Source organism: Gymnogyps californianus, chromosome 27, assembly GCF_018139145.2.
Source record: "Gymnogyps californianus isolate 813 chromosome 27, ASM1813914v2, whole genome shotgun sequence".
Taxonomy (NCBI): domain Eukaryota; kingdom Metazoa; phylum Chordata; class Aves; order Accipitriformes; family Cathartidae; genus Gymnogyps; species Gymnogyps californianus.
The window spans coordinates 6,178,138-6,198,655 of NC_059497.1; the positions used below are offsets into that span (position 1 = coordinate 6,178,138).

The window sequence follows — 20,518 nt, forward strand, 5'->3', positions numbered from 1 at the left end:
ACATCTCCAGTGTGTAAGGTGGCAGCTGTCTCTTTATCACAGTTTTAGATACAACTGGAATTTAGATAACTAGTTTATTTCATTTTAACTGTATTCAGCTGGGTGAAGGTTTGATCTAGATAGTCTAGCCTCTGCTGCTGCCCTTCAAATGGTGAGCAAGATGAAGTCTGCAAGGCAAAAAGACTGGAAGGAGTTTAAGGTGCTGAGGGCCTGTCTCCCCTTTCGCAAACCATGTGTTTCTTTTCATCAGCGTGAAGTGGGGGCAAAACTCAGTTGCTTGGAAAGTCCCTCCCTAGAGTGCAAGTGGTGTTCTAGAGGTGCAAACAAGGAGAATCACGCTTTCAGTCTTCAGGGTTTTAAGATTAAGCTACTCCAAATAACTTGTCACTGATACTTGAGACTGGTGAAGAACTGAAGTCTTTAAAGGGTTGTCTAGGACCAAACTTCGTTTACAGAACATGTCTAAGCTAAAGCCTGTTGATGTTCAGGAAATGCAATAGGGCACCTTTTCCTGAGCTCTTTGCTGCCTGGAAGTTTGCATGCCCTCTGTGTTCAGCCAGCCAGGAGAAAATTCCCATTTCTATCCTGATAAAGTTTCAGTGTTATCAGGGAATAGTTACTGCTGGTAATCCAAGCCATAAAATATTGCTATGGATATAGGTGTTGTATAAATGTCTGTAATAAATAATGGAATAAATTACCCTTACCCCTGGCACTTGTACATTACCGTACTGTCTTGTTTGTGATCTTAGATATGCTTGTAGAGCTGAGGCTGCTCAAGGAGTTGAGGAGGGGAACAGAATTTTCGTGGGCTCAGCCTGATCTTGTGACGTGCTTTTTCACTTTCTGTTGCATTCAGAAGACACTTAGAAGGAAGAGCTTTTGCAACAGCAGCCTGTTGAGCTTCCTGGAACACCTGCGTCTGAGTATACTCCCTTCTAAACAAATACAACGTGTTCTCTGTTAAGCAAGTTTTCCCCTAAAACCGTAAAGGCAAGCTGAAAATTTCCACTTGGAGCGTTGCATCCTCTTCCACGAACTCCTAAAGGAGTTCCCTTGCTTTGGCAAGGAGTTTAACACAGGAAAGAGACAGGTCAAGATACCTCAGGGCCTGTTTCTGTTTCATCTGAGTGTCAGTTTTGTTTCGTACTAGTATTTTTCTCTTCTTTCCTTCCTACCCTGCACGCACCGCTACAGCCAGTGCTGCTATGCCCCATCTTTGCGTTTGGAATGGAGTTGCAGAGAAGTTGAATCATTTCCAGAGAGGAGGAGGTGAAGACTGCAGCAATTTTCAGAGGTTGTAGCCAGGTGGGAAGTGATCTGAGGTAGGAGCTGTGTCTGTTATTGTTCTGGAGCAATCTGAAAGCACTTAGCAATAATGACTGCGTTGACTCTGGTAGGTTAAATATGCCCAGGACTATTTGCTGTCACTGAGGCCAGCTGGCAGAGGGTAACACATGCCATAACATGAAACTTATCTTCCAAGCAGGGCAGCTGCACAGCAGGAATTGAACCGCAAATCAGGAGCGATGCCTGAGCTGCCTCCCAAACCATGCCTGGGAGTTGTTTGTACGAGTGTGAGTTGGTTAATACTATGCTGGGAACTATGTTAACAATTTAGCAGAATAAAGGAGCACTTCCCAGTTCAGGGAAATATTTCTTGGCACCGTTTTATTTACTGTTGTAGACGTAGATCAAGTGTTAGACAAATCTTGAGCAGGAAGAAGGATTTAAAAATATGCTGCGAGTTTTGCTGATACGCTGCAATGTGACCTGAGCGTAGCTGGATGCGTCCGTGCTCCTAGCACGCAGCAGCTGAGTTTACCCCGGTGTCTCTAGCAGCAGACACAGTGCCCCCACCTACAAGCAGGTGCTTTAAGAGAGGCAGACTGAGTTCAAAGAAATAAATAGGGTATTTTATTCAGCATCTGCCCTTTCAGCACGGTGTCTTCTTTCTTCACCTATCTTGACTGATCATAGGGATGTGCGTACTTCTTGCAATAAGCAGTCTGTCCACCCTCCGGGCATTAAAGGGAGGGCATTAAAGCTCTTGCCAGATTACACCAGTCAGGTGAGTAAGCAAGCATGATAATATCAAGCTGCTTTTCAATGTTCAGGCCAACCCAACTCAAGAAACCCTTAGAACTTGCTGATCAGGAACGACATCAGTCACACAGGCTTAGGAAACAAGGACAGAGCTGTCAGGAAGAGTAACAGCATACTGAAAGGGAAAAGATGTGAGAGGAGTGGCGGGGGAGATTTGGGGGTCCTGGGGTAGATGATGCCCCTGGGCTTGTTTTCTTTCTTTCCAGCATCTTCAGCCACCACCTGTAGCTCTGAAGCTGCTGCTGGATGGTGGGGAGAGAAGTCAGTGCCAGAGAAGTGCCTGGTTGCTCCCTGCCTCTTCCTTTTGTCTTCCTGGAGCCAGCTGAGCTAAGAGCTGATGTGCTGCCCAAAGGATGCTGTTCTGGGCTGGCCGCTGGGAATGGATCTAGGTCCCTTTTTCCATAACAATGCTAAAAGGAAAAGTGCTTTAAGTCACTTAACATCCTCTTTCAACCTATTCTTTGTTGCAGTCAGACAAGGTAGCACCAACCCTTCTAACTCGCCGTCGTTAACCCTTGCTGGCATCTGCAGCACTGGCTACATTTGAACAACATTTATTTTAAATTTAAGGATCAGTTTTTGTGTATCTGTTTTCAGCAGCTAAGGAATAACCTTCTGTTACATTTTTCTCTGGCAGGAATTAAGCAACCACACAATCCAGTCCCTTATGTGATTTCTAATTCTTCATTTCTAAAGCGCTACTGCCAAAGCAAGGACCACTGCCCGTTTTTCTCAAGGAGACAGTGTCACGCTTCACAACCAAAAAGGTCGGCGTCTTCTCAAAATGGGAATGAACAAGCAGGAGAAGGGGGAGGCAAGTGGTCTTTTCCAAAGGGACAGTTCTTGATAGGTCCCCTTGATTTTCCACACACACAATTTTCTGCTGGCAGGTGAACTTTTTTAAATGAAAAAAAACCACAGAAAAAGACCACTAACCTTTAATTTCCTGTAGTTAAACCTGTAACACTCTACCCATGAGGGGGAACTTGTAGAGCCAGAGAAGATACCCACAGTGCCAAAAATCCCCTTTTTTTCTAACAAATAATTGTTGTTCCCCCCTTCCAAACACACACAGGGGCTGAGCAAAAATCAACAATTTTCTGTCAGCGGGGCTAGAGCGTGTCATTGCTGCTCAGTTTGTACCCTCTGTCCAACTGTGTTTCTGTCACTTACCTTTGTGCGTGATTGCACAAGTACTTCTAAAATAAATACCCTTTACATCTGTCTTGTTTTCGTTAGATGTTCAACAGCTCCGAAAGCGAAAGCTGTCTGGCAGTCAGCCTGCTTCTTTTTTAGTGTTTATGTAAAATCTCTCACCGTGGCATTCAATACCACTGCAAAAGTTGTGTTAAACTATATTTTTGATAACATCTGCATGTGTGCACATGTCTAGTGGGTACTGAGTGATATGGCAGCTTGGCTGTAACATCCCAGAGAGGAGGATGAAGCTCTTCGACCCCAGCCCTTGCTGGGAGAAGCATCTGGCTCTGGTTTGTCTGGGAAGGAACCAGGCAGACCTGCAGTCAGCACCAGCTTTCCCTGCTGCAATATTTATTCCCTGGATAAGTGCGTTAGGAAAGGGGGAGAACCATAATTTAGCTTTAAATCTGCTGCAGGCATCATATTGCAGAGACAGTGCTTCAATGAACTGCAAGGCTTTAAAAGAAGTTGGCATCAAAACCAGAAACACGGAGGATGTCGACATGTTTTACTACTGGATTTAACAAATACTTCCTCCCTACCCAAAGCTGTTGATCGGCCATTTCCCTCTACTACAAAACACAGCCCTGTGGCCTTCACAGTTTGCTTACAGCACAAATAAATAACCTGTTGGAAAAGAATATTTTTGTTTCTTTAAAGAGCTAAACTGGGCTCTAAGTGGTACCAACGAAGCAGACGGCCGCTATAGAGGAAACCGCTAAAATCCACCGCAACTGTTCCTGCCGGTATTTAACAATGAGCACATCTTGACAGAAAATAAAGTGAAACGGTTGTTAATAATAGAAACCTCTGAAACTTACTCAATAGGATGTTACTTATTTGCAAAACCTAGGTTTGTTTTAATTAGAAATAACACTATTTCCTACTCATCTGTTTTTTTTCCTCCCCTCTAACGATTACTCTACAACCTTTGTTGTCCTGCAGCCAGCTCCCTGACTTCCCTCCCTCGCTGCGTGAGGTCCTGATGGGGCCAAAGACTCTGCGCAGAGCCGGGCGCTGCGAGTCGCAGTTTGTCCCTGTTGCTAGCAAGATCGGAAAAGAAATCACAGCCTGCTTGCTAGCTCTGTGCAAAAGAGTTTTCCAGTGCAATGATGCCCTGAGGAAAAAAGAAAGGGTAGAAACTGGTGTTCGGTGCTGCCCATGCATCTCATAAGTCACAGATGGGTAGGAACCGGCGGACAGATCCAGCAGAGTCCAGCGTGCTCTGCCCTTGGGCAGGGCACGCGTCGAGTCTGCGCAGCGTGGTGCTGCTGGCAGGGACCTGCTCGGTCCCAGCCCTGCTCCTGGCTTCCCGGGCTGGACTTCAGGAGTCCCTTCGGTGCTTCTTCTGTTCGTGGTACTCTGTTATTTTCTGCTGGAAATATGCTGTGGATGAGAAAAGGTCGTCAGTGAAATGCAAGCGTTCGGGCTGGGGAGGATACAGGGCTGCACAGCCTGAGTCCTGGCGAGTGCGTTTGCACCCTGGGAGCCAAACCGTGCTGGGTTATGGACAACTGCACCCAGGCGAGGACCCAGGTAAAATCGGGGTTCTTGCAATTCCACCCATCCCTCTCACCTCCCCAAAATGGGCTTTATTATGCTGGGTTAGTGTAAGTTTTTAACCCACGCGTTCACTCCTGTTCAGTTTTTGTGTTTCCTCTCCAACCAGCAAGGAAGAGAGAAAGCGGGAGACCCTGGGAATGCAAATAGCCAAAAAGGTGACGTAGACTGGGAATATAATGGGAAAGCTGGGATTGTGCCATCCCTCTCTGCAAACCCCAGGCAGACCCAGGTCCATGTCTGCCCTATAAAGTCTGACCTAAAAGGGCAGAGAAAGCAAGAACTGAGGCAGTGCTGGGCCCCGAGTCCCCGGGCAGGCTGCAGACGGGCTGGAGAGGGACCCACTACGGTCACCATCTGCCGCTCGCTGCCACGTGGTGCGTCCGAGGGGATGTTTGCTTTGCTCCGATGCGGCAGTCGCTGAGAGAGCGCAAGGACTGCACCCTCTTGCACTCTCTCCGAGTGCAGCAAGACCTCAGGGGTGGCAAGTTCCGGGCCAGGATGTCTCTGGCCACCAGCAGATGTTTGGGGTGGCTTCCTCAACCTCCATCACCCCTGTTTGTCCTCATCCTGGGCTAGGAGGAGGCTCAGCTCTGCCCAGTGCCCTGTAAATCCCTGGGAAGGGGAAGGACCAAGCCACCCACCACGGGTCCGCGCCGGGGCCGGTGGCAGAGATGAGTCAGGGCTCGCAGGCAGCGCAGCCAGGAGCCAGCTCCCAGCTGCTGCCTGCATCCGAGCCAAATATTTGCGCTGCTACTGCCATGTTTGCCTAAACACTGAGCTCTCAGTAAGCCTGCCCCGGCCCCAGTCAAGAGACAAGATCTAAAATGAGCCCAGGGATTTTTTTGATTGCCTGACAGGGACAGAGAAATGCAGCTGTTGAGAGCAAGCGGGTGCTACTCGCTGCCCTGAGCATCCTGAGCCTCGAGCTGCATCCCTCTCCGGGCATGGGGCATCTCTTTCCCTTAACCAAATAGCCCAGGACTTTGCAGAGCTCACCCGACCGGAGAGGGAAGGAGAGACGGGGCCATTTACCTTCCTGTGGGATCCTGCTCTTTTCTGCTTCCTCAATAAATAGGGAAAACATGTTCGTCTTCACAAACTTCTTCACAAACTTGCGGTTGGTCTTGGAGGTGATGGCTTTGCAGAAGGCTCGCTCCTGGAAGGTGCCCGAGCCGTTTTTACTCCACTTAATGTGCGAGGCGTAGTGGCCAACCATTCGGACGAAGAATTGCACGAAGGCTTCGGAGACGAGCGTGTTCACCTGCTCGGATGCTGGAAGAGGACATGGAGCACGAGAGGTGGGGATGGGACCTCTGAACATAGAAAGGACGGTCTTATTTTAACCTGGCCGGTTCGCAGTCTGTGTTTGCATCCCAAGAAGTTATTTGCTTAAAACCTCCCTCTGCCAGTAAACAAAGATCAGACTAATTTTGCTGAGGGAGCACTGGCTGTGTTTGCTTTCCAGGGCGGTGGCATCTTTGCGAGCCAAATATTGGCAAAAGCTGATTTTTTTCAGCAGAATTAGTTGTTCCTGCTCTCATGTTTCGCAGGACAGGGGAAAGGCTACGGGATTTCTCTCCCGTGGCTGCATTTTGTTGCAAAATGGGACAGAAACATCCTAGGCCAGGTCCCTTTAGGAAAATCGTTTCGCTGAGGACTCTGGCCATCTGTGGAGGGCAGCTTGCCCGTGTTTTACCGTATATAAAGACACGTCCTTACTGTGTACGTTGTTGTTGTTGTTGTGCCTGTTCAGAGACGTCAGCATCTCATTCTGCAGCTTGATGGGCAAGATGTCCTCCTCATCGCCCACCTGGAAGACAACGGGGCCATGAAGCACCCAGCACCAGTGGGAACCCGGCTCAGATGGCCGCGGGCAGCGGTTAGTGCAGCCCATCAGTGGGGCTTTCTGCAGAGCTCATTAATTATTTATCATCGCAGGGTGCTGCAGTGATGCTGGGAGCGGGATGCCCAACACACAGACCCTGCTGCTCCGGCTCACGACAAGACAGATGCAGTGGCCGGAGACATCCCTTCCTGGGACGTTCCCCCTGGGTGGGCGACACCGAGATGTCTCTGCCCCCAAAATGTGAAAGCTGCCAGGTAGCTGGCACCGAGGGGGCAAGGGGCCCTTCCCGGGGCTACCCAGGCCCGGTGAGCCCACCCCCAGCCCCACGCCCTGCACGGGGCACCTACCGCCCGGAGGATCTTCCCTTCGCAGAGATCCACTATCAGAGCCTGAAAGAGAGCAGAGAGCGACCAGCTTTAGCCCTACCACGGCATTCGGGCTTCCTCCCACCCGTTTTGGGATCAGACTGGTGTGTCCGCAGCCCATGAGGGTCGCAGGAGAAGGATCAGTCCCCCTGTGCTGGAGGGACCTGGGCAGGGGGACCAGGGCATCCCCCCAGGGACCGTGTCTGCTACAGGCTTGGTAGCTTGTCCCCACGCAGCTTTTCTCCACTTCTGCAAGGTTGGGATGATGCCAACAGCCAGCCTGGCCAACAGCAGCTCTCCGAGTCCCCCAGGGTCAGGGCTGCGGGTCCTGGGGTGGCCGGCAGCACCCAGGGGGACGTGGAGGTGTTCCCCCAGGTGCCAACAGGCGGGGACATGCAAGAAGCCCCAATCTCCAGCCTCTCTGGATGGGAAAAGGGCACAACCAGAGCCTCCAGTCCCAGAGCCAACCCAAACCCAGGGTCATGGACTGACCGATGGCTCCATCCAGATGCTTTCCCCCGCCCGGATGAAATACCTCCTCCATCGGCTGGTCCAGGACCCGCTCCAGGTGCCGCATCTGGATGCCGACCATGAAGGGCGTGGGGCAGCAGACGGTGTCGAGCAGGCACTCGGGGACCACGGGGATGTAGGTGTGAGCCCAGGTGAAGGGGTAGAGGAGAGCAGCCACCGCGTGGATGCACTGAGAGAGGACGCTGCAGGACAAGGAGCCATCGTGGTGGCATTGCATGAGGAAAGGGAACTTCACTGCTCAGAGGGAACATCCCACCCCGAGCTCAGCTGCATCCTGCGCTCCTTCAAGGGGTTTTTTGTGTTTGGTTTTTTTTTTTTTTTTTTTTTTTAATAAACAGATCAGGACTCACCTCAGCTCCTCTGCCAGGAAAATGAGCCGTCGCTCCAACACGGCGGAGGCGAAGATGTGCAGGATGAGGTGGGGGCTGAGCCGCTGGAGCAGAGCCTGAAACTCCACGTGCTCCAGGTGGGCATCCACGGGCCGCGTGAGCTCGATGAGCTGCCAAGGGAGAGCCACCAAACCCTGGCTTAGGAGGTGCAACGCTCCCCCCGTGCCGCCCTGGCCCCCCGAGAAGGTGATTTGGGGACCAATTAATGACCCAGAGTTTGCAGCATCTGCATCACGTCCTTCTGCAAGGGACAAACCTCGTCTTGTCCCGCCTGGAGATGTGGACTGTGCAGCGCTGAGGATGCAGGGGAAGCCAGCGGTGATGTGCACTGTGGGGTTTATTTATTGGGGGACTGGATTTTTAACCAAAATGCCTCTTTTCTCTAGCACTTACAAGGGGGACAGGCTCCCATCTCAGCGGCTGACAGCTCATCTGTGAGCAGCAGTGGAGAACGTTGCCCAGGAAAGGGAGGAAGGATGAGGGCATGACTTTTGGTATAAAAACCACAAAAACTTCCTCAAAAGCCTCTCCGGAGGGTCAGCTCGCCTCATCCTAGCTAGAATGGCCAAAAGTGAATTAGCTAATGGATAGTTGCAGGCGGTCTCTCTATTCTGCTGGCTTTGCCCCAGACAAGAGCCTCCCAAACCTGGTCGGTACCTCTGCCCTGCTGCGGGCAGCCCCGAGACAGTGACCGCTGAAGGGTTAACAGGACCGTGCAGCTCATGACACACTCCTGGCCCCTCTGCCCAGCTTTACAGGGGGGGGAAATCCCCCTCCTCCATGTGCCAGGCCGCCTTTCCAGCAAAGCAGCACCTTCCCAGCCAGCAGCATAGGGCTTGGCCGGGCTCCGCAGCCCCTTTCCAGCACAAATCCTGCACGATCCCCAGCTCCCAGCCCGTGTAGTACCCAGAATTTATTTTCACCCCTTTCCCTGTTTTCTCACTGATCTCCTTGACTTGCTCCAGCCCCTTCCCAGAGCCCCAAAGCGCAGCTCTTTCGAAGAACGTCCTCGTACATCCTCCGTCCCTGTCACCCCCAGCCGCGCTCCCTGCAGCCTGGCCCGCAGCCAGAGCATTGAGCAACCTGCAAAGCCCTTGCACAAGCCTTCCTGGATGAAGAAATGTCTTGCAATTTGATAGCCAGCTGCTAAATTGCACTAGAGAGGAGGGATCTTGCTCTCAGACCCACCCTGGCAGGACGCATCCCTGGGATGCTCAGCACTGAGGTTATTTTGCCGGATGCCAGGGCAGATCCTCCCCCTTTTTCCACCCCAGCTTTGCCACAAGAGAAAGAAAAAGCGAAAAAAAAGAGGCTCTGCCTGTGCGAGCCCGGGCCGTGCGTGGGCGAGATGAGCCCCGCGGGCACCGTGCCCGGATCAGATCTCCTTTCCACAGGTAAAGGCCGGGCTTGCCGCATGCCTGCGCCGTGGCGCCTGCCCGCCCGTGATGCTAAACCAGGGCGGGTGTCGAGGCTGAGAGCTGAGCACCGCGGTGCGGAGCTGGAGGAGGGGAAGCTGCCGCCTGCGACACCCCGCGACAGCCCCGGCACCACCACGCACCCCAACAACCCTGCGTGCTGCACCCGGAGCTGCGAACGCCGGCTCACGAGCGGCGTGCAGCCAGCCCCGCTCCACGGCCCCCGGCATGACGCACCGCTCTGACGTAAAGGCTGTGCAAGCACCGACGTGTTAAGAAACGGCGTCCAGGGAGGTTTTGTGCTGGCAGCTCCAGCTCGAGGCTGATGGAGCTGCAAAGATGCTGCTTTGCAAGGATGCAAAGATGGGGCAGCATCACCTGGGGATGGGCTCCATCCTCATCCTCACTGCTTGCTGCTCTCCTCCTGGACCAGGAGGGAGGTGGCACCCATTTCCCCAGGGCACAAGGCCCCTGGCAGCCCGACCCACCACCCACTGCTCTAGCAAGCACCCATGGGTGCTGCAGGTGTGGAGGATGCTCCCTGAGATGGCCCAGGCTCCCCATGTTGGAGCAGTCCAGGAGGTGCCACTGAGCCCCCGAGACCCCCACCAACCTCCGTGCCTGATTCGGGGATGAAGCTTTTAATGGTGACGGTTTTCCCTGGAGCTGGGAAGGGCGATTCCCGAAGGCCCTGCATGAAGGGGTAAATCACCGCCATGGAGATCTGGCGCCTCTTCTCCACCTCGTCCAGGATCTGGGGGAGAAAAAAGTGAGCTGTGAAACCCCGGCAGGCAACAGAGTGGCTGCCTGGGCCACCACCGTGCCAGACGGAGCCACCACATCCCTACCTTGGAGAAGAGCCCGAAGCAGCCCAGGCAGCTGATGATGCAGAAGACCTCAGGGAGGCGGACACCACGGCCGGATGGCTGGAAGAGGATGGGAAAAGGGTTTGAGCATCTCCCAGCCCCACCGCACCAGCTCCGTGCTCTCCCCAGAGATCCCCCCCGGCCCCACTCACCCCCCCCCAAGATGCCAAATCACCCACTGGGGGATTTTCAGAGCTGGGGCTCAGGCCAAGGACGCAGTTGGTGCTGTAAAAGCAGAGGGTGCCCAGGACCAGGAGAAGGCAATTCAGATGCCAAAGCTGTTAATCTTTTTGGTGCAAAGCCTTTTGGCCTGTTCCCAAACTTTCCTCTCTCCCAGACATGTGTCCTCTGAGACCTCCTGCCCCACCATCCTCGGGGCTAATCCTTCCTCCTACTGAAACAGGGACCAGTGGGATGAGTGCCCAGGCTGTTTTTCCCTTTCCAACTGGATTATCCTGGGTCCGTTTGCTCTCTGCGCTTTCAGCCCTCCAGACATCCAGTTCAAAGAGCCAGAGCTCAGCCCTGGATGCAGAAGTGGGCAGGTTCGCCAGGGAATGAAAGGGTGGTGGGATCCAGCAAGTCACCGAGCCGTGGCGTACGGCCCCGTGGCTTTGTGTCCCCACTTAAGCAGGCTGTGCATAAATCGGCAGCCAAGGAAGACCTCCATTGCGCCTCACAGCCCCCGAGCTGGCCAAATCCATCAGCTGAGAAAGGCAGCCACTGCTCAGAAGCAATTTTTGGGGACGGGGCTGAGGGCACCTGGCTCCTTGGCACCTGGATGGGCGCCTGCGCATCCCCGTCCTGATCCTGAGTGGTGTTTGCAGCCGTCCTGACCGCTGCGGCCAAGGGAAAGGAGCCAGGGAAGCTGCAGGAGATTGGTGGGGAGGCAGCGACCACCGGTACGAGGGATGGCACCTCCCAACCATTGCATCTCCTGGTTGCATTTCAGGCCAGCCCTGGGCTACAGCAAACGCTGCTTTCCTCCATCCAGCATCCAGCTGATGCCCCAGCAGAAGAAAGCTCCAAAGAAATCCCTTTGGGCACCCCCTTGCTGCTTGTCATCATCTTGTCAAGGCAAGTGGCTTTCTAAGGCACGTCCCCAAGAGTTGTGCTTTGGGCATGGCAGAAGGCACCGTGTCCCACCACGGGGATGGCGTGGCATGGCCACCACCGACCCAGCGATGGGTGTACGGGCGGTGGGATGCTCACCAGCAGCCGCCTGCAGTAGCCGATCTTCCTGCTGCCATCCACGTTGGTCAGGACGAAAGAAAAGGTTTCGCTGCAAGGAGAGACAACGCATGGGGACGGGACGGCCCTTCCAGCCCGCAGCCCTCAGGGATGTGACGGCATGGGGTGGGAAACCACGGCCGAGACCCCGCAGCGGGGCACGTACCTGGTGAACTCCGTGACGGGGGCCCAGTTGTTGCCATCGGGGAAGCAGAAGAGGGGGATGGCTTGCAAGAGACGTTCCTCCTCCTCCTTCTGGCCCTTCAGCAAGTTCTCACGCTGGAACGAAGCGATGCCAAGAGTCAGGGTGACGGAGGGTGCCCATAGCCCCAGGGGATGGGGTGTGTCCCAAAGCAACCCCCGGCTCAGACTGAAGCAGAAGGTGCCCACACATCCCTGGACAAGCATCTCCCAAAAATCCAATTTTTGACTCTTTTACCCCACAGATAGCGGGGCAAAGCAGAGGCACCCAGGGGCCCCTCTGCAAACAGGGGGGTCTCCTCCTGTGCCACCTCCCCAAGGTGTGATTTTGCTGCCATGGTCTCCCCTTTTGGAACCGGAGACCAGGGAGCACCCCGGCATTTTCCTCCCAGGCTTTGTGGCCCTGGGCTCGGACCGCAGGGAGGGACAGACGGTCCCAGCAAGCCCAACCCACGGCAGGCAAAGCCCTGGGGTTTGGGTCTGTGACTCAAGGGCACGGGGTATTTTTCTGTTCTCCTCCCCTGGCTCTAGTGATGGGGAAGGAGCAACATCCCCTTTTCCTCTAAATTCGGAAAACTCATCTTGCCGGAAACACGGGGCTAAATACCTTTGGGAACTGGTAGGTTATCTTGGGTTCGTAACGTCCATCTGACATCTTCTTCAGCGACACCACCACCAGGTACTCGAAGAAAAACTGTCCGGCAGAATAGAGGACAGAGCTCCGCTCTCCTGGTTTCCTCTGTGGGACCCGCAAGGGGTTGTTTTCTGCAGCAGACGCCTCCTCTTTTCCTTCTGTAGCAAAAAAAAACCAACCAAAAAAACAGAGCAGAGTGAAACAAAAGGCAGGAGGGGTCCTGAGGGCAGGAGAGGAGTTGCAGAGCTACGCAAGAACCGGCCAAAGTGGCTGGAGGGAACCGGGACCTGGTTCACAGGGTGTTTCGGTCCCTGACAGTGAACAGCTGGGGACACGGAAAGGAAAGAGAAATGGCTTTTATGAGTCTTTTGGGGAAAATCAAAGTGCCATCAGACATCCCCAGCCCTCCTTTGCCCCATCCCAGCAAAGGCAGAGGGATGCCCAGAGCGAAGCCAGCACGTGGGGTGGCAGAGAGCAGACGGTCTCTGCGGAAAGCATCTGCGGGAAGGTGTGGGAATGCTTTTATAGCAGTTAATTTTATTCCTTTAGGGGAAAAAAACAGCAAACAAACAGCACAGATCTTGTTCGAGCACCTCCAAAGGCTCCAGTAAGATGAATCCCAACCTCTCCCTGCCAGATGTCCTCAGTCCTGGGAACTGCTGATTGCAAATGAGATACTCGAGGGTTTTCCCTAAACCACAGCTCCCAAAGCAAAGCAATTCCCTGAGATTACATCCCATTTCTTGTTTGGCCGGTTGGGGAGGACAGCTGGGGAGCGTCAGCTGTCACAACCCAAAAAACTAGAAGTAAGAGTGAAAAGAGCCCAAGCCGACATCTCCAGTGGCCCTGGGACGATCGTGGTCGGGCAGTGAGATCCAAGGGCTGGGAAAGAGAGGAGTTAAATGCTGGCGGGAGGCTGCAGCCAGGCCATGGCACAGCTCTTCCCTCTCCCAGCAGCCGCTTGCGACTCTCTAAATCCCCGGTTCCTGGCACCGAAACTGTCCCGGGCTTGGTCTCGGTGGGGAGCTGGAACAGAAATGCTTGAGCTGCTCCTAGGAATAACAGGCAGGAAAATAAAGGCGTGGCTGAATGAAATAACTGACTCTTGCGATTTGTCCCCGCATCCCGGAGTTTGGCCCTGGGCTCTTTCGGTTGTGCCGCAGCTCGGCAGGGCAAGGCACGGCTGTGGCCAGCTGCTCCCGTCGTCCTTCTCCCCCGTGCATGACATCCTCCTTCAAAAGCGGTGCTGGTGGACACCCCACCCTGTGTATCCCTCCGGCTCCGTAGCTGCCTCCTTTAGTCTGGAAACACCTTTCCAGCCTTCGCTCCAGGTCCTCGGGAGCTGACAGGAGCAGAAAGCTCATCCGAGGAGGTGACACTCACAGTCTCATCACGGGAAGTCCCTTCCCAGTCACCAGAAACGCCCTTCCCAGCACAGGGTGGGGAGATGCGCGAAGCCGCCTCTGTGTGCACCCTGAGGCCGCTCCACCTCCGCATGCAAAGTCCTTCCTCTTGGCAAGGTGAAATCCATCTCGAGGAGGTCGCTTCGCAGCAGGGGGAAGCCCAGGAGCATCCCAAGGACGAGATCCGGCTGCAGACACCTCTGATTTGTCCTTGGTGGGGATCACCTGTGTGACAGCCCAGCAAGGTGCTCCGGGCCAGGGAAAAAAGGTCAACAAGATGCGCTTTGCTTCTCCGGCTCCTCCTTGGGATGCTCCAGCAATGGCTTCAGCGGTCCAATCTCACCTACGGGGCTGGGGCAGGAGGCTGTTGCTGGGGGGAGCCCAGGGAACCGGGCTGTGCAGTGGGGAGGCCTGCTGGCATCCCCCATCCTCGCTGGATGCCGGCATCGGTTGTTTTCCCATCGCAGATTGCCAGGGTAAGGTGAATAGTCCGGTTAAAACCTGCCTATCCAGTCCCATCCTGCATTTCAGAGAATAGAAGACACACTCTCAAGCAAGGGCTGGATTTGCATCTTGTCCATGGTGTTTTTAAACAGCCAAGTAAAACCCACCGCTCCGGGGAGGCTGGTCATGCCGGGCTGCGGGTCTGCCTCTCGCCGACGGACCCACGGGCCTGCCCAAAGCACGGCCCGGCGCAGCGAGCCCTGCCAAAAGCACGGCGTCACCCGGCAGCGCTCCCCTGTGCCAGGTCAGGTTGCAAAGCCCTCGCTGGCAGAGCCTAAATCCCTCCAGACCATAATACTCCATCCCTAGGCTGGAAGATGAGTTCCGGGGATGTACGGGGCCATGCACCATCACGCAGTGTTGGACGGGTTTAATGTGGCATCAGAGGTCCCAGCACTCCCCAAAACCGGCAGGATACGCAGCCCCTTGCATGTCCTGGGGACACAAGCCACTGTCACAAGAGCTTTGGCCCAACAACTCTTCCGTAGCCCAAGTGGGGAAGACTTGGGGACCACCCCACAGCCCCCCCAGCAGCGGGAGCATCCCCTGCGAGGAGGGGAATGAGCCAGGCAGCCGGGGGGCTCACGCAGCTCCTGGATGGAGAGCGGCTGCCGGTGCTGTGGATTTTCACCCCCTCCCTCCGCCGGCACAGAGAGGGCAAAGGCTGCCGCGGTGCGCCCTGGCCCATGCGGAAACGGCACCGGGGCTGCCGGCGTTAAAAGAAAAAGACGTTTTGCTGCACAACCAGCTTCCCCGACCAGAGCGGCGTTTTCTTATCAGCCGAGGGCTGTGCTCGGAGCCACGTTGTGATGTGGCACGACCCGTTTCTCCCGGGCTGCGGCATGCCGAAATCTCCCGGCCCGGCCCAACGATTAGCAGGGGAGCTCTGCTTCCCGTGCCGTGCAGCCGCCCACCTGCCTCAGCAGAGAGGAAATAGCTTTTGCTTTATCGAACCTTTTCTGCTGAGCTTGGAAAAACATATATCGCACCCAGAGCAAGAGCCAGCCAGCACAAAACAGACCTGGGGGGGGGGGGGGGTTTGCAGTGAGCCCCCCAAATCCACAGGTTGCCCCAACCAGCTCTGCTGTGGCTTGAGATATGGCGGGCCAGAAAACCCCGACGATCCATCCTGTATCCTGGAAAAGCTCACAAATCCCAAAGGACCGATTTCTGCACCGTCCTCTCAAGGCTCCACAACACTGACCTGCCTCGGGGGCACCGTGCCCCCGCGAATGCCCTCGGTGCCACGCTCCAGCGTGCCCCGCGACGCTGTGCTGGTGGGCAAACGGCTGGGAAAGCTTTTGGGGATGTGGTAAGAGGGAGGCTGTGGGGCTGCCCCTGGGACGGGGTAAACCCCCGGGGGATGGGGGAGGCTCATTTGGGACGAGGTAGGCTCCCAAGGGATGGGGTGCAGCTCCCGGGATGGGCTGAACCCCCAGGGGATGGGGTGTGCTCCTGGGAGATGGGGTGCACTACCGGGGGCTGGGGTAAGCCCCTGAGGATGGAGCAAGCCCCGGGAGATGCGGTAAGCCCTGGGGGCAGACGGCCCGAGCTGGGCTCCGCAGGGTGAGCGCGTATGGGCAGGGCTGGAGGGGACCGAGCCGGTGCCGGTGCCGGTGCCGGTGCCGGTGCCCGTACCGTCGGTCCCACCCGGCGTGGCTGCGCTGCGCTGCCCGGGAAAGTCCCCACTCCGCCGGCAGCCGTCGGCTCCCGCAGCCGCGGCCCCGGCGCTGGCACCGGCCCCAGTCCCGACACCGATACCGATACCGGCACCGACACCGGCACCTCCCGGAGCCCGGCGCGGGGCTGTGCTCCCCGGCGTCCCCTCCCGACCCTCACCTCTGCGGCCGGAGCGCCGCAGGCTCCGTCGGAAGAAGTTGCCGATGGAGGCCATGGTGGCCTCGGCGCGGAGCGGCCCCGGTGCGGCCCCGGTGCGGCCCCGGTGCGGCGCGGCGCGGCCCGGCGGGGAACGCTCGGCTTCCGCCCGCCGCGCTTTCGCTTTCCCGGGGGAGGAGGGACGGGACGGGGCGGAGAGGAGAGGAGAGGAGGAGCGGGGGGGCCGGGCCGCACCTGGCACCGGCCGGGGCACGGGGAGCCCGCCCCGGGAGCGGGGGGGCTTGAGCACGGCGGGGCGGGGGCCGGGAGCGCCGGGCACGGGGAGCCGGGAGCACCGGGAGTGGGGGTCCCGGGAGCACTGGGCATGGGGGTCCCCGGAGCATCGGGAATGGGGGAGCCGGGAGCACCTGGTTGCAGAAGAGCCGGGAGCACCGGGCACGGGAATATCGGGAGCACCGGGCACCGAGAGCACCCGGGCACGGCGGTCCCGGGGGCACCGGGAATGGGGGAGCTGGGAGCACCCCTGGGTACGAGGATGCCAGGAGGAACTGGGTATGGGGGATCGGGGAGAAACGGGCACGGGGATACCGGGAGCACCAGGCTTGGAGGAGCCAGGAGCACCAGGCACGGGGATCCCGGGAGGGACCTGGATACGGGGGTCCCGGGAGCAGCGGGCACAGGGGGAGCTGAGCACCCATGCGCACGGGGCTGAGCATCCCGGTGGGGAGCCGGGCACGGCCCGGGCAGGGGCACGGGGCACGACTGGGCACAGGGTGGGAAACGGGGCAGGGACCCCGGGGACAAGGAGTGGCTTTGCCCTACACCACAGGGGACAAAGCGCCCTGCTCCAAACCTCCAGCATCCCTGCCCGAGCCCTGCTCCGGCCTCCCTGCCACCTCCGAGCCCTTTTCTCCCCGGGAGCCCGCTGGTGCCAGGGACGGTGCCCGGCGTAGCCGCTGCAGGGCCGGGGGTGATGCTGAACCATCCCCTCCAGGGGACGGGGGTTTTGGGGTCTCCTGCTCTGCAACGTGATGGGGAGTCATCCGAGCCGCCCTGACGATCCCACCCTGCTTTCATTTCCACGGTCATCGGCTGCGAGCTTGTCCTGGCTTCGCTTGGGAACGCCGGCCGGGTTGTGCTTTCCCTCGGGCTGGCGTTTCTCCGTCAGGCAGAGATTTATTCCACCTCTCAGGGTGACTCAGAGGCCCCTCGGCCAACTTTCGGGCTCGAGGCCGGTTGCCATCCGTCTTCATTACAGGAAGGGAGAGAAATTCATTAGCGCTGAGATACGGCGGCCGCCCCATCCTGGGCACGCAGCCGGGACGCCTGCAGAGCTGCTCGGCTTTGCTGGGTGGTTTTACTGCTCCAGACCCGCCAATGAGGAAAGTCTTTTTAAAACCAGTGATATCTTTAAAAAAAATCCCCTTTTCCCATCCTTAACCTGTCCACACCCCTAATATTTCCTCTGCCATTTTGAGGCAGTGCTTATGCAGTAATTAAACACACAGAAAGGGCTTTGGGCACAGCTATGGGTTATGAGGGCTTTAGGTGTGATGAGCTGTGCACAGTTCTCAGCCCTAATGCCGGAGCGTGGCTGTTTGCAGATGCAGACCAGATTTCCTACACCGAATATCCTCCTTTCATATTTTGCAACACCTCCCATCCCCTTCCCTTCCCCGAGCGTGGGCTGGAGCTCAAGGGTGGGTTTGCAGCTGGGAGAAATGGCCTTTGCCAGCTTGCAGAGGTGGCAGATGCTTTCGAAACACGTCCCCGACGGGGCACGTGCCTCTGACCTGGCCGGGATGCTGCTGCCTCGTTGGGGTTATCAGGGAATTACTGGTCCGGGGAATGTTTTCTGGCTGATCTTGAGTGGGTGGAAGGGCACTTGTGCTTCCCGGTGGAGAGGGCAGCGTGTTTGTTTGCACACAGGGCTTGTTCCAAGAAGAAATTTCCTCTTGGCACCAAGGGAAAATAAAAAGTTAGGGGTTTTCCCCCTTGATTTTGGAGGAAAATCCCTGCTTTCCTGGAAACCGGAGCCACCTTGGGAAAACAGCTGCTGCCTTCAGCCAAAAGAAATCCCCAAATTCTTTGATTTTTTTCCCATATACACAAGTCTTCTCTGCTTTCTTCCTTTAAGGCAAGTCTCTGACTACGATCCTGCCTCGATAACTCCTTGCCTCCACTCAGATGGCTTCTGTGCGGGGAAGAAAAGAGCCGTGTTCCCAGCCACAAAACCTCCCCGCTCCCGAGGAAACACTGTCCCTTTGTGCCCGTCGCACAATCCAGCAAACCTTGCGCTGCTGAAAGAGGTTGAACTTTTGAATATTCCCACTGAAAGCTCCTTTCTGCGGGAAGCCAGCCGCCCACCGGGACAACAAATGGGCACATTGTGGGATCCTCGGGGCTGCTGGCCACCGCGGATGCAACACTTGCCGTCACGCTGCTCTGTCGCTGCTGCCAAAGTCGTTTCGCTTCCCTGAACCAATCCCAGGGAGTTTTGTGTTTGTTTTTTTTTTCTTCCTTGCAGCCCCAGTGCTGATGAATACACGCTGGAATTTGGCTTTCTGCAGGCTTGGTGTGTTCAGACTGCAAATATCCCACAGCCGGGGGACACCTTGTGAGCATCACCTGGGGCTGCATCGCACTGGGACCGGAGTGTCCTCACCGCTGGGACCCTGCTTGCACCGCAGCTCCTCAGCCTCCTCTTCCTCTCGAGGAAGGCTCAGCTTGCTGCCCCTTGCCTCATCCCAGTGCATCTTCACCCCTTCCCTGTCCCCTTGCTGGGTTCTGTGTTTCGGGAGGGCATTAGGTGCCGGAGCAGCTCAAGCGAGCGGTGTGTGAGTGGTTTTTATTTTGCCCATCGCAGCCAGGCTGGGGTTGGGGCTTGGAGGTGGAGGCTCAGTTTCGCCTGCAGCACCCCTGGCAGGGAGGTCCCTGAGGGCAGCCAGAGGCGGGTGGTGGTGGTGGTGGGTGCCCCCCACCCCGGGGCTGGGGACCCCAAGGCCCTCCTTTCCAGCCTTTCCCATGCCAGGGAGTTTCTCCCACTGGATGGCAGCATTAGAGCAAAGAAACATCTCTGGGAGACCTTGTGGGAGAGGGGACCTTCCTCCGGAGCGACTTTTCTCCCTGGTTATCCAGCTCCTGGGAGGTTTGTGCTTGGGCTGAGGACATGCGGGTTCAGCTCACTCGTGTTTGCACCGTTCCTGCCACTGATGCTTCACTCGCTGCCCTGTTTGGTGCTTGGTGATCGCTCCCAGCTCCCCAAAACAGGGTGCCATGTAACATCCTCTGCCTGCTCCTCTTCCCCCTGATGCTTGTGGGTGCAGGGGGACCTGCCGGGACAGGGGGGCTGAGAGCCAGCTGGGACACTCTGGCCCATGACCAGGAGCAAAGCGGTCCCAGACTGGGCAAGGAGAAGAGATGTCAACCCTCATGGGACACCAAAATCATGGCTTCTTAGCAAGGTGCATCCCCTGTCCCCCAAAAGCCCTCCCTGCTCCAATTGCTAGGGTACAGAGAGCCCCGTGTCAAAGTCACAGACTCCAAAGGTTGCACAGTTTTGCATGAAAAAAGCTTCAGGGACCATTGCTTGCATGATGGTTGCAGAGGGGGCTGCAAAGCTCCTGGGGATTAGAAAACAAAGCCGATCTGGCCACTTTTCCTTGTACCTAATGGTTTTAATCCCATGCATTTCAATCCACCTTTAGGATTTCTTGGAGGTGGTGTTCGGCAGAGGGGCTTGGGCAGCGCTGGGTGGGCAGGGAGGATTGGTGCTGGGCCGCAGCCCCCTTGCAAATATAGCGCAGGGAAACTGCTCCTTTCCGAGGCCGTTTAATGGTCAGGAGGTGCAAAGACATCTCAGCTTACAGGCTCCTGGCCGGGCTGGCATCGCTGGTTGCAAGTGGGCATCCATAGATGGAAAGGGTCGAGCACAGAGCCCAGCCTCAGGTGTAGCATGGGATCTTCCCCAGTCCCTCCCGTACTGAGCCGGTGACTTGTCCTGCGTTAAAATGCCAGCTCTGGGCCATTTTGGCCTTGGGAGTGTGTTTCAGGGGTTAATCTCCTGCAGTGTGCAAAGCCTACGGCTGATTTTCCATCGGGATGTACCTGGTTTGGGCTCCCAGGTACTTTCTGCCCCTTTTTCTGCTCAATTCAAAGGGCTTCTCCCTCCTCTTTGTCCCACAGGCAGGGCCCCGGTGCAGAATTAGCCCTCAGCTGAGCCTGGAAAACTCGTGGCACGTCTGGAGGCAGGTGGTGGCACCGGGGTCCAACCTCCTGGGGGGTTTTTGCAAAGTCTTGGGAATCCCCACCCTGAAGCATTGTGGTTCAGTGAACTGCCAGTGCCGGGGGTGCTGGGGACACTGGGGACTGGGGGCCGGGGTGATGGTGCTGGGGGTCACGGTGGCTTGTCCCGGGGAGCACGGGACGATGC

The 20,518-nt window shown here is 56.6% G+C and overlaps 2 protein-coding genes across 2 annotated transcripts in view; both read right to left on the bottom strand.

Moving 5' to 3' along the window:
- The window catches only part of LOC127026358 (guanine nucleotide-binding protein G(i) subunit alpha-3), a 378,524-nt gene that overhangs the window by 197,728 nt on the left and 160,278 nt on the right, over positions 1 to 20,518 (bottom strand). The gene's annotated exons all lie outside the window — the stretch shown is intronic.
- DENND2D (DENN domain containing 2D) lies at positions 4,558 to 13,874 on the bottom strand. Its single transcript, XM_050911548.1, is given in 12 exon segments — positions 4,558 to 4,692; positions 5,902 to 6,141; positions 6,589 to 6,679; positions 7,063 to 7,104; positions 7,616 to 7,793; positions 7,962 to 8,110; positions 10,029 to 10,169; positions 10,264 to 10,341; positions 11,491 to 11,560; positions 11,675 to 11,787; positions 12,317 to 12,501; positions 13,655 to 13,874. Coding segments are annotated over 12 exon segments (1,569 nt in total). The 3' UTR covers positions 4,558 to 4,630.